Source organism: Podarcis tiliguerta, assembly GCF_965153285.1.
Source record: "Podarcis tiliguerta genome assembly, chromosome: 14".
Classification (NCBI taxonomy): Eukaryota; Metazoa; Chordata; class Lepidosauria; order Squamata; family Lacertidae; genus Podarcis; species Podarcis tiliguerta.
This window is the reverse complement of record NC_139547.1, coordinates 21,753,231-21,765,355: the sequence shown is the minus strand read 5'-3', so window position 1 is coordinate 21,765,355 and position 12,125 is coordinate 21,753,231. Positions and strand designations below refer to the sequence as shown.

General features: G+C 43.7%; 1 protein-coding gene across 3 annotated transcripts in view; it reads right to left on the bottom strand.

Annotated features, from left to right (window-relative positions):
- ADAMTS17 (ADAM metallopeptidase with thrombospondin type 1 motif 17) overlaps nucleotides 1–12,125 on the bottom strand; it is a 168,446-nt gene that overhangs the window by 145,598 nt on the left and 10,723 nt on the right. For all 3 annotated transcript variants that reach the window (XR_014504564.1, XM_083411860.1, XM_083411861.1), the window contains exon 3: nucleotides 9,220–9,385. Coding sequence is in view for 2 of the 3 variants with exons in the window: in XM_083411860.1 (XP_083267986.1) it covers nucleotides 9,220–9,385 (166 nt within the window). In the remaining variant the exon portion in view is untranslated. The remainder of the gene's footprint in view (nucleotides 1–9,219; nucleotides 9,386–12,125) is intronic.

Genomic DNA, 12,125 nt, shown 5'->3' with positions numbered 1-12,125 from the left:
CATCCGCGGGCCGGATTGAGAAGGCGATTGGACCGCATCCAGCCCCCGGGCCTTAGGTTGCCTACCCCTGTTTTAAGTGATATTATGTGTTTGTAATTAATAGATAGATTAGATAGATATGATTAAATTGGCATCCCCCCCCCTTTGCTTTTAGCTTTTTCTATTTTATCTGTAAGCCGCCTTGAGTCCCTGTCAGGGAATTATTAAACACATATACTGCTGCTACTACTAATACTACTAAAAAATAGCTGGCATCTCTACTATCTCCCACTCTCCATTCCACCAGCAACAGACAGTCCAGAAGGGATCCCGGCTGCAACTCTTGGGGAGGGGCAGACTCCCCTGTGCTGTCCCCAACTGCATTATGAACAAGTAGTCTCCACTGTAATCCCTAGTAATGTAAGCAAATACCTTGGACTACCCAGGCAGCAGATTTGCTGAGTAAGGAGATGTCAATTTACACAGCCAAGCTATACGATTAAGCTCCCTGACCCTGCAAGTTCAGCATTCTTCCCTTATGAAGTGTGTATGTGTGGGGAGAGAGAGAGAGAGAGAGAGAGAGAGAGAGAGGGAGAGATGGCTCCACTGGGGATAATTCAATACCAGCTCTCAGGTTGCTTAAGAACCCCAAGTAATCAGAACACCTAAGGTAGAGGATGAGCAACCAGCAACCTGAGCTGCCTCATCCCTCTTGCCAACTTATTGGTGTGTGTATAGGAAGAGATGGTTATAGCCATGGAACTTGCCAGGATTCCATTGTGGGAAACTGAGGAGGTGGGGCCTTAGCTCACCACCCTCTAACTTCTCAAAGTGTCCCCAGAGTGCTGACCAAGTAACTAAAGGAAGCAGCAGCAATACAAAAACATATTCTTTCTTTCTTTCTTTTTTAAACTTGAATCTGTGCAATTGCACAACCTCCTGAATTTTTTTAATAATAATTTTTATTAATTTTACTTTTTTTCAAACTTAATACTATTTTCATAAAACAATACAATAAACTTTTGGCTTTATGAGCCTAAGACTTCCCTCCTCCCCTGCTCAACCTTTTGAGTTTTTACATTTACAAACAGGGCTTCCCTTGGAGACTGGAAAAACTCCACTTGGTTTAAATTACAGACCCCAAATTGCCTTTTTTAGGCTGGGTTTGTGGAACACTTCCTGCCAGTTTTATAGCGACTATGCTGGAGCCGCCTGATTTTGTTTCCAAGCAACATTCAACATGCTAATCTTAACATTCAAAGCTCTAAGCTATTTGACTACCTCCTTCCACATGAACCTGCCTAAGTATTAAGGTCTTCTTTTAAAGCTCTTCTCTAGATAACCCTACCTTCAAATACGAGGCAGATGATGCCAAGAATATGTCTTTCTCTGGCATGGCTCCCTGGATCTCTAATATTCTCCCCAAGAAAGCTCACCTGGTGCCAAGATGTCTTTTTCAGTTCCAGGTTTTGCCAACTATTTTATATCTGGGAGCTATTATTTTTAATCTTGGTTACTGTATTTTAAAATGATGCTTTATATTTTTATTTAATAGTGTTTATTGTGTTTTTATATCTTCCACGCGAACATGAGGTTGTGTTCTCTGCCCACTTGGATGCTATACTCACATAATAATTTATTTGGAGCCCAAGTACTGTATTCGTAACAGAGATGGCTAAGCTGATTCCCTGGGGGTGGGGGGCTGGGCTGTGAAGCATTTTTATCTGGCCCTCATCTGCCCTGCCAAGATGTAACCAATGTCACACTCACATTTAAGGCACATGCCCCTGCTCCAGTTTGTTAAGAGTGCTGGGAATTGTAGCTCTGTTAAGGGTAAACTGCAGTTCCCAAGATGATAATAATAATAATAATTTATTATTTATACCCCGCCCATCTGGCTGGGTTTCCCCAGCCACTCTGGGCTGCTTCCAACAAAACACTAAAATGCAACAACCTATTAAACATTAAAAGCTTCCCTAAACAGGGCTGCCTTCAGATGTCTTCTAAAAGTTTGGTAGTTATTTTTCTCTTTGTCATCTGATGGGAGGGCATTCCACAGGGTGGATGCCACTATTGAGAAGGCCCTCTGCCTGGTTCCCTGTAACTTGGCTTCTCGTAGTGAGGGAACCACCAGAAGGCCCTCGGTGCTGGACCTAAGTGTCCAGGCAGAACGATGGGAGTGGAGATGCTCTTTCAGGTATACTGGACCGAGACCGTTTAGGGCTTTAAAGGTCAGCACCAACACTTTGAATTGTGCTCAGAAACGTATTGGGAGCCAGCGTAGGTCTTTCAAGACCGGCGGCTGCTCCCAGTCACCAGTCTAGCTGCCGCATTCTGGATTAGTAGCCCCAAATAGAGCGCATTGCAGTAGTCCAAGCAAGAGATAACCAGAGCATGTACCACTCTGGTGAGACAGTCTCCCCTTCAGGGAAGCCATATGCTTTAAATATGTGATTTGACCAAAGTACGGTGGGGCAGAGATTGCTTACAGTTTCACTTTCAGAAGTTTTCCACAGTTGGATGAGAAAGAAATATCTCACATACTATGGGATAGACCCTAATGTTATAAGGGAAGAGGTGTAGCTCAGTGGCTGAGCATCTATTTTGTACACAGAAGGTCCCAGCTTCCATTCTTGGCATCTCCAAATAGGGCTAAGAGAGACCTTGGCGAGTCACTGTCAGCCTCTGAAACTAGATGGACCATTTGTCTGACTTGGTAGAAGGCAACTTCTATGTTCCTGTCTCATAAGAACATAAGAATAGCCACCTAGATGAGGCCAATGCCCATTTAGTTCAGAATCCTGTTGTCACAATGGCCAACCAGATGCTACTTTGACATGTCTAGACAGTAAGCAGCCTATAACTGGAAATAAACAAATAAGGGAAGTCTGACAAGCAGGACCTAGGCAGATCAGCACTCTCCTTACTTGTGATTCCAAGCAACAGGCATACGGAGGCAAGCTGCCTCCGTTGTTGGAGACAGACCACAGACGTCATGGCTGGAGGCTCATCCACTGAACTCCACACTGAATAGATATTTGAACAGAACCAGCAACCTCCACACCACCCTGGCTCTAACTGCCCTCCACAGGAGTTGTGTTACACTTGCAGCCCTGGACCACTAAAGTTGTTCACCTATAAATTATGCTATTTAGTGTTGTCGCTTAATAAGAAGCCAAAGGTATTGGGGAGTGGGGAGTTGTTTAAAAATGGTGTGCCTTTTTATTAGAGTCTTAAATGATTTAGCATGGTGTAAGGGAATTTCATATGGGCATCCAAGATGGTTGAAAGCTCCACAGCCTATAAACTGAATTCGTGATACATCGAGCACAAGCTGTCATCAAAAAATGCACTCGTTAATATTTCAACAGATACTTCCTAATATGGGATAATAGAGGTTTCATTACATTGCATTCTATTTTTAGTATGTGCAGCCTTTGGCCATAACAATGGGTTTTTCAAGCCAAGTTAAACCTACAGGAAAAAAAATAACATGGTGGAGAGAGAATCATTAAAAATACACGGGGTGGAGAGGACTTAATGCTGGAATAACATGTGGTCACAATTAATAAGTGTTTGGGGAAATGGCCCACAGCTGATACCTGAATATGTATACCTGGACCCTTGGATGTGGGTGGAGCAGGGAGATGGAATACTAAACCTTATCTGGAAATTTCAAATTTTTGTTTTTTAATTTCAAACTTTCTGGCACTATGTTGGAAATGCAGTTATAGGCTTACAAATTTAGAGGTAAAAGTCCTTTGGGTGATCTTAGATTCATTACTGGATCATTTGTGTCTACAGGTTGGATTACTGCAATGCACTCTACGTGGGGCTGCCCTTGAAGATGACTTGGAAACTTCCATTGGTTCAAATTGCGGTGACCAGATTACTGGCTGGGATTCTGTTTAGATCTCGCATAACCTGTTTTGAACTGGTTGCCAGTTCATTTCCAGGCCCAATTCAAGGTGCTCACATTAATGTTTAAAGCCCTAAATGAGTTAGGCCTTCCATACCTGAAAAACCGCCTAGTTCCCTACAGACTGGGAAGGCAAAAGACAAAGAGCCAGAGTCAGAGTCAATGACATGCAAAGCCAGCTGATTCTAGTTTTTCCTCAATGAGTTCTAGATTAGCAACCCTGAGACGAAGGAGGAGGAAGCTGAAAGGCAGTGGCACCTCCTTCATTGGATATAAGAAGGCAATAGGTGGGCTGGCTGGGGGCTGGCTAGTGGCAGGCTGAGGTTGGTGGAGCAGGGCCTTGTTGGTCCTAATGGGCCAGCCTTGAAGAACATGATCAATCTAGAACGTATCAAACACACATACACTGTGCACTACAGGAGAAGAGCTGTAATGAAAAATTATTTCACCACTACCGATCTTCTCGCAGATATTACAGCTTCTCAAAGAATTACAAGGTTCCCAAGGATTTATATTTGCTTTATATTTGCTTATGCAGAAAAAAGTGTATTAAAAATAAAGTTAGCCCACTTCTTTAAAATAGTTTACTCTGTTGTAATAAATTCCTACCTCTCCTTGGAGTATGACTCGAGGCTTTAAATGAAGAATGTGTTTCAGTTGAGCCAAATTTTAGGCAGTTGCACATTTAAGAGTAATTTATGAGCTTGGTGTCATGAGCATTAAATTATCACTTTTCCTCAGAAGATGATCTGCCTTGTTTCACACTCTTGAGCCGCATTTTATAAGAAGTCCTTTCTAGGTAATGGGTCTTTAAATCACCATCTGAGTCCTTTGGAACAGACCTTAAGAAAGGCACGTCAGATTTCCTAGAGAAAACACCACATTTATAGCTAATCTAAGAAGGCATGCCTTTCTTTTAGTGCCTGATATCTACACTTACTTAAACAAAAATGTCATCCTTGGCCCCTGAGATATTCTTTTCTCCCATAAATGTAACATAACTTGTAGAGCTGTCTCAGGACCCAGAAATTAGAGTCTTTTTTAACATAAATCAATCAGTTTATGCCAGAGCTATTTTTAACATTTAATAGTCCCCAACCAGATTTTTCTGCAAAGTGATAGAATCCATTTGCAAGATTGCCACTTTTTGGTCACTTCCGTTATCCACAAAAGAATTGCAAGCAAATGACCGTTCCTTTCCAGCAATATAAATGCACACAGAACTATGGTTTGTACATCAAATTCTCAACTCCATAAACTGCAATTCTGCCAGAGCTGAAAAAATAAGACTCAAGCTGTTTATGCCTAGTTATGAAGAAGATATTTGAAATGGTTCAATATACATATTTCTTTGCAAAGCTTCCTCCCCCTTTTTTATCTCCTGTATTTTATGTCTTCCCATCTAGTAATACATTTCAAAATATAACATCGCAACGCACACACCCCTCCTTTAGTCACACATGCTTATCTGGTAAACATTGTAATCACAACATTGTAAATATTGTCATCACAAGGAAGTAGATACAAGACCAAGATAAATTTTGCTGGTCATCAAAGATCTTTCAGCAGCCTACCCTAAAATACTTGAGATTTTTTTCCAGGTTCCTCCTCATGCAAATATACACATTAATTTTCATAGCATGAAAAGCATGTCCTTACATATATATTTCAGTTTCTGCTCTGAATAACTTAAGTTTGTGCCGAAATGTGACAGCCTAAATACCATGTTCTGGAACCAAAGGTCTCTGATAGAATCCTGGCCAGCTCCTGCCTGCACTGATGGGTGCCATTCTAATGAGGCCTTTGATTCTCATAAGAACCTTTGGAAAAGTGCTCCACGATCACCTGGTCCCCAAACCATGTCATAAGGAATAGGCTCTTTTGTGTGTCACAGCAGATTAGGGTTTCCCCACCCTCTCCCCTCTTAGGCACAAAAACGTTAATCCAAACAAGACAGGAGTCAATTAGGTCATTAACACACTAAGCCTATTAGAAGCCATGACATCACATCTTTCTTGAAGCAAAAGGGAGAAAAAGCAATCATGGTTTTTTTTAAAAACGCACAGACACACACAAATAAGAAAAGGGCCTAAGGGCAATTCATGAAATTTAAGATTCACTAGGCTAGCCAGAAAATACTTAGTTAGAAAATAACTGTAACTATTGCACTTAACTAGGGATGCGTAGAGAACTCCTGTCCAGAGTATTTTTGTAAATCCAAATATTTCTGCTTCTACTGTTTGAAATTTCAAGGAGAAACTAAGAAGTTCTTAGTTTCTCTTCGAAATTTCACTTTCACTGAAATTGGGTGGCAATTATTTTTATTTATTTATTACATTTACCAGTTGCTTTATACAAAACAAAAAGTATAAAACACAATGCATAATAGCACTTAGGGGTAACCAGAAATGGATTGGTGGGGTGGCGGCCTGTGAGCTCAACTCTGCTCTGGCGCTCACAACCCCTTGCTCAACAGCAACCAAGATAGAATCATGTTATAAAACTCGTATGCCTTTCACACTTTGCTCCAGTCAGTATATCTTGGGATTCCAGTAAAGCCCAAAGCAGATGTCACAAGCTTAAAGTCTATGCCCTTTCTTATAGTTTCTTTTGCTCCACAGCCATGCAGGTTGCATTCCCCAGGGAGGCAGGCCGCTGGAAGTCAAGGCTCTGCCCGTCTTCATAAGAATCAAGTCTTTTGCTAAAACAATGTTTAGGCAACACAGCACAGCCCACTTGGAACTGATCAGGGTCCTGATCTGCATTGCTTACAGGAAGGGGTGTGCAGAAAATGTAATTAGCCTTATTGGCATTTTTTGCTTACTTCAGAATTTTGCAGATGTTTTACTCCAAATGTTCAGCCATGCTTCACTCTCTAAGTTCCCATTAAGTGTCACATACCTAGAATAGATAGGAATCAAGGGCACAACTATTTCTAGCATTGTTTTGGGAGGCTGCCTTGCACCCACCAATCAGATGGGGCTAACCTAATTTATATATTCAGAAGGAAGCTGTACTGAAATCAGAAGGACTGGGGGAGTGGGGGAGAGGCCAGAACTCATTGGCATTATTTGCCTGCAGAAAGTCCCAGGTTCAATGCCTGGGGTCAGTGGCATAGCGTGGGTTGTCAGCACCCGGGGCAAGGCAAGTAATTTGCGCCCCCTAACCCGGGGCAAGGCAAGTAATTTGCCCCCCCCCCGCTGCACTGTCCCTCCCCCAGATAGTCCCTCGCTCTCTCTCTGCACCGCACGCCTGGCACCCTCCCCTCCACAGTGGGCGGCGACCTGGCGGCTCGGATCGGATTCTCACAGCCAGCACTGCAGTGAGAGAGAGTGAGTGAGCCAGGTAGGGGCAGAGAGCTGCGAGTGCCAGCACCACCCCCGAAGTTGCGCCCGGTGCGGCCGGGCCCCCCTGCACCCCCCACGCTATGCCACTGCCTGGGGTCTCAACCTAAAAATGTTCAGGTAACAGGTGCTAGGAAAGACATCTCTAGGTACCCTGAAATCTATTGCTGCTAGGAAGGAGGTGGGTCTGAAATAGATGGAACTTGGCTGAGGGGTCATAACTCAGATGTAGAGCATGAAAAATGTAGACTTTGCATGCAGAAGGTTCTGGGTTCAATCCCAAGCTTCTCCTGGTAAAGGTAAAGGGACCCTGACCATTAGGTCCAGTCATGGCCGACTCTGGGGTTGCGGCGCTCATCTCGCTTTACTGGCCGAGGGAGCTGGCATACAGCTTCCGGGTCATGTGGCCAGCATGACTAAGCCACTTCTGGAAAACCAGAGCAGTGCACGGAAATGCCGTTTACCTTCCCACCTATTTATCTACTTGCACTTTGATGTACTTTTGAACTGCTACGTTGGCAGGAGCTGGGACCGAGCAACGGGAGCTCACCCTGTCGTGGGGATTCGACCCGCCAACCTTCTGATCGGCAAGTCCTAGGCTCTGTGGTTTAACCCACAGCGCCACCTGCATCCCCCTTCTCCTGGTAGGATGGTGAAATACCTCATTCTGGAGGGGGGGTGCTAGTCAATGTAGACAGTACTGATCTAGATGGAACAATGTTCTGACTCAGTATAAGGAAGTTTCCTGTCTAATCACAGTAGAAAATACCAGGCTAGCTGGATAAACAGTCTGGCCTAGCAGTAGGCAGCATCCTGTGACTTGCTTTCGACTATATTGCAAGGAATTCCAGGGATCAAACCAGCAGCTGGTTAAATATTAGTTCCCTACTCCCTGCATCAGGGCGGGGAGTTCATGTCAGAATATAAAAGCTACAAACCACAACACTCCTCGTCATCGGTTGGGAAATCAGATGACCTTAGAAAGCCAGTCATGTCATTCCCTCATGTTGGATATGCTGGTATACTTCTGTAACGTTCCCCTGAACTGTGCTTCTATTGCTCAAGACATCTGCTACCTCTCAAGCCCTTGTGAGCTGGACCTTGCTAGCACTTCAACCTGCACAGAACATAGATATGAAAAGTGTGTATCCATGTTCTTTGGCAGGCCAAAGGGTTACACAGGATGAGTAAGGATTAACAGCTAGACCCAAAGGCTGAATATCTTATAACATTCCACCTACAGTGCTATGCCCATTGGAACTTCCTTCCATTACAGTTGCCGTCTCTTTAAGCACTTTTCAAGCCTTTCAGATTGAGATCTTTATATTAGTATGTATCTGTGCTGGACTTGAAATTGTTTTTATTGCTGGTAAATGTAAGTAGGATTTGATCAGAAGAGCACTCCTTGGTTTCTACCAGCTGGAATTCGACTGTGTTACTGCCTCCCATCATGGACACAGAGCAAAGCCATTCTGCTGAGGAGCCACTGATCACTTGATCCTCCATGAACTTGTCCAATCCTCATTTAAAGCCATCTAAGATGGTGGCCATCAATGCCTCCCGTGGGAGCGAGTTCCATGTACTGTGTGATTATGTACTTTCTTTTATCTGACCTGAATCTTCAAATATTCAGTTTCCCTGGATGTCTACAAGTTTTAGTGGGGGAAGAGAAAAACTTTCCTCTACCTGCTTTCTCCAATTTTATAGACTTCTACCATGTCACCTCCTACTTTCCTTTTCTCAAAACTAAGAAGTCCAAAAGGCTGCAACCATTCCTCATAGGGGAGTCACTCAATCCCATTGATCCTTTTGGTTGCCTTTCTCTGAACCTTTTCCAACTCTGCAAACATACAAGCAAGCAAGCAAGCAAGCAAGCAAGCAAGCGAATGAACAGGTGTGCGAGGCCAACTCTAGCTGCGGCAACCACCACTGCTCCAAGGAGGCCACTCATTCACACACCGACTTCCAATAACCCACCTGCTACAACTGTGCAGGGCTCAACTGGGATCTCTGACTTGCCAGGATGTGCCGATCTGGTGGCCCGTTTGTGCCTGATGAAGTGCTTTTTCTCATGAAACGAGGTCTCGGAAGCGTTCACTGGTTGTATCTGCACCTGTTCCGATCCAATCTGGATATAGCCAACCTGTTCACCACAAAAAAACAACAAAAAAGTCATTGGAATCACATTGACCGAGAATATCCAATAACTTGGCAGCCAGGAAGGGGGGGGGGCGATATCCACTCCATTAGGCAAAAAAAGAAAAAGAAAAAAGATGTTTAAACATTTCTACTATATGTTTATGAGCTCACTGGGCTAAGTCTTATCACCACATCACACTTAGAGCTCTAGCAAAAAATTTAGCGGGCCACCATTGCGTGCTCAGGCATACATCAAACTTTTAAAAGGGAAATGTTCATCTCCTTTTTTTTACTGTTACAGCTGTATGCAAGACCCACCAGATGGGTACAGACTGAGAATAAGGCCAGATATTTCAAGGGGGAGGGGTTGTTTTTGAGAGAGAGTTCTATACCAGCTAGGCAGCCACCCAAATAAGTTCTCTGCACGTACATATGACTGCTGGGATGTGGAACAGCTGACTGCATTAATGTGATTTACAATCTACATTACATATGTGTTATAAATTACACAGGCCACACACACACAACACGCTAGTCTTTGTCTTCACTTACACCAGGGCAGTCTTATTGACATACTTTAGCTATATAGCTTCATAGGAAGATTACAAACTAAAATAAGAGAACTGCTCACATTTCTTTTTAACGTTTTCAGGAGATTTCAGCCAAGGCAAGAAGAAGATTGCTGAATTTTACTGGTGAGGATAAAGTTCATAAATACCTTGGTCTTTCTCCTCTCTTGATTTACATTCTAGGGTGCTTTCGGTACACTAATAACAGAACCACAGTTCCAATGCGGGCTCTCTACTTTGGAAGTTGCTGAAGAGGAAAGCTAGTATTTGGGGCATCACTATATCACAATGAATGAACAAGAACATACCAAGAGCTCTGCTGGATTAGGCCAAAGGTCCATCTAGTCCAACGCCCTTGTTCTCACAGTGGTCAACCAAATGCCTATGGGATTAGAGCAGGGTTTTTCAAACTTGGGTCTCCAGCTGGTTTTGGACTACAATTCCCATCATCCCTAACCATTGGTCCTGCTACCTAGCAATGATGGGAGTTGTAGTCCAAAACCAGCAGGAGACCCAATTTGGGGAAACTCTGGATTAGAGCTATCCATAGCCTTATCCTCCATTATTTTGTCTAATCCGGTAAACAATTTAAGAAGATCCTCCTCTATATTGCAGGGCTGTTGTACTCAGGCTCTGCTTATGGGCTTCCCATGGCCATCTGGTTGGGCACCATGAAAACAGAGTGCTGGATTAGATGGGCCATTGGGCCAAGCCAATTGGGCTAATCTTCTGTTCTTAAGACAGGCTCATCATCCCCTCCCTTGAAAACCAAACTGGTACCAGGTACAAAAAAATAAACTTCAAATGAGCCCCAGGAGTGCCCTCATGTTTCCCCACTTATTATGGGATCACACATCCTCCCCACCCCAGTCAGTGAAACATTTTGACTGAACATTAGAAAGATCTGGCTGAATGAGAAATCTTGGCCTGCTTTAGATCAGACAAATCCAGCCAGGTAGCTCATTTGAAAAGGCCCCGCACAGCTGTGACCCAGCAGCCCTACCCAGGCCTCAATAAGCCTCCTGTTCTTGATGCCTGATTGGGCACCCAAAAACCAAGGGAGCAGCTGGGCATATGGCAAGGCCCATCCACAGCTGCAGAGTTGCGTTCAGGTTGCCATAGAATCATAGAATTGTAGGGTTGGAAGGGACCCTGAGGATCATCCGGTCCAGGAATATTCAGCTGTCCCATATGGGGATTGAACCTGCGACCTTACCATTATCAGCACCATGCTATAACCGACTGAGCTATCCAGTGTTGGTGGATCACATGTTGTTTAGGACTGTTCTATCCGTTCAAAAGAGAACCACCCTGTGGGCTCCTGCGCAGTGAGCTATAATGAGCTGAACAGCCCTGAAGTGTATTGCAGTGCATTTGAGGAGCTGTTTATGTCAACTGATAGCATTTTGCATCACTTAACTAGAATATTCCTTATGGAAGAGTTAAAAGCAGGGATGTCGGAGAATTCCAATAGAAACAGAAACAGGAAATTGCCGATGTTCGCTTATTCGTCCTGTGTCCAGAACGGAAATGAATCGGCACAGAAATGTCATTTTTCTCAATCCAGAGTTGTTGATGCTCGTCTTCCAACATGCTGCTTTCAACTTACATTGATTCTGGAGCCTGCCGTCTGCAAGTGTGGGTGTGGTTGCCTGATACAACCCTTGATTTGGTTATCCGTGCCTTCTCCTTCCTGAGCTAGCCCCAGGTGAATGAAGAAGGAAGCGGTGATTGTGATCTTGATATACGCCCACCCACAACCACATCAAGCAGGTGTTAATACACACCTTACCATTATCAGGACCACCTACATCTGTTTTCAAATGGGTACAATGTGGGATTATGCAGAATCAATCTGCAGTGAGCTGTTATTTTCAGAATGAAACCCATTTTCTCAAGAAGATCGTGCATAGACTACATAGAGAAAACATGGACCCAGTCTCCATTATAGATTATAGAATAAAATGTTACATCTTGCAGTCTATGCCTGCAAACAGTAAGTAATTGCTTACATTTTATTCCCACCCCTTGCATCGTTTTCCCTTTGCACTGAAATGTGATTGTTTATGTAAATTATATACCGTATTTTTCGCTCTATAAGACGCACCAGACCATAAGACGCACCTAGTTTTTGGAGGAGGAAACCAAGAAAAAAAATATTCTGAATCCCAGAAG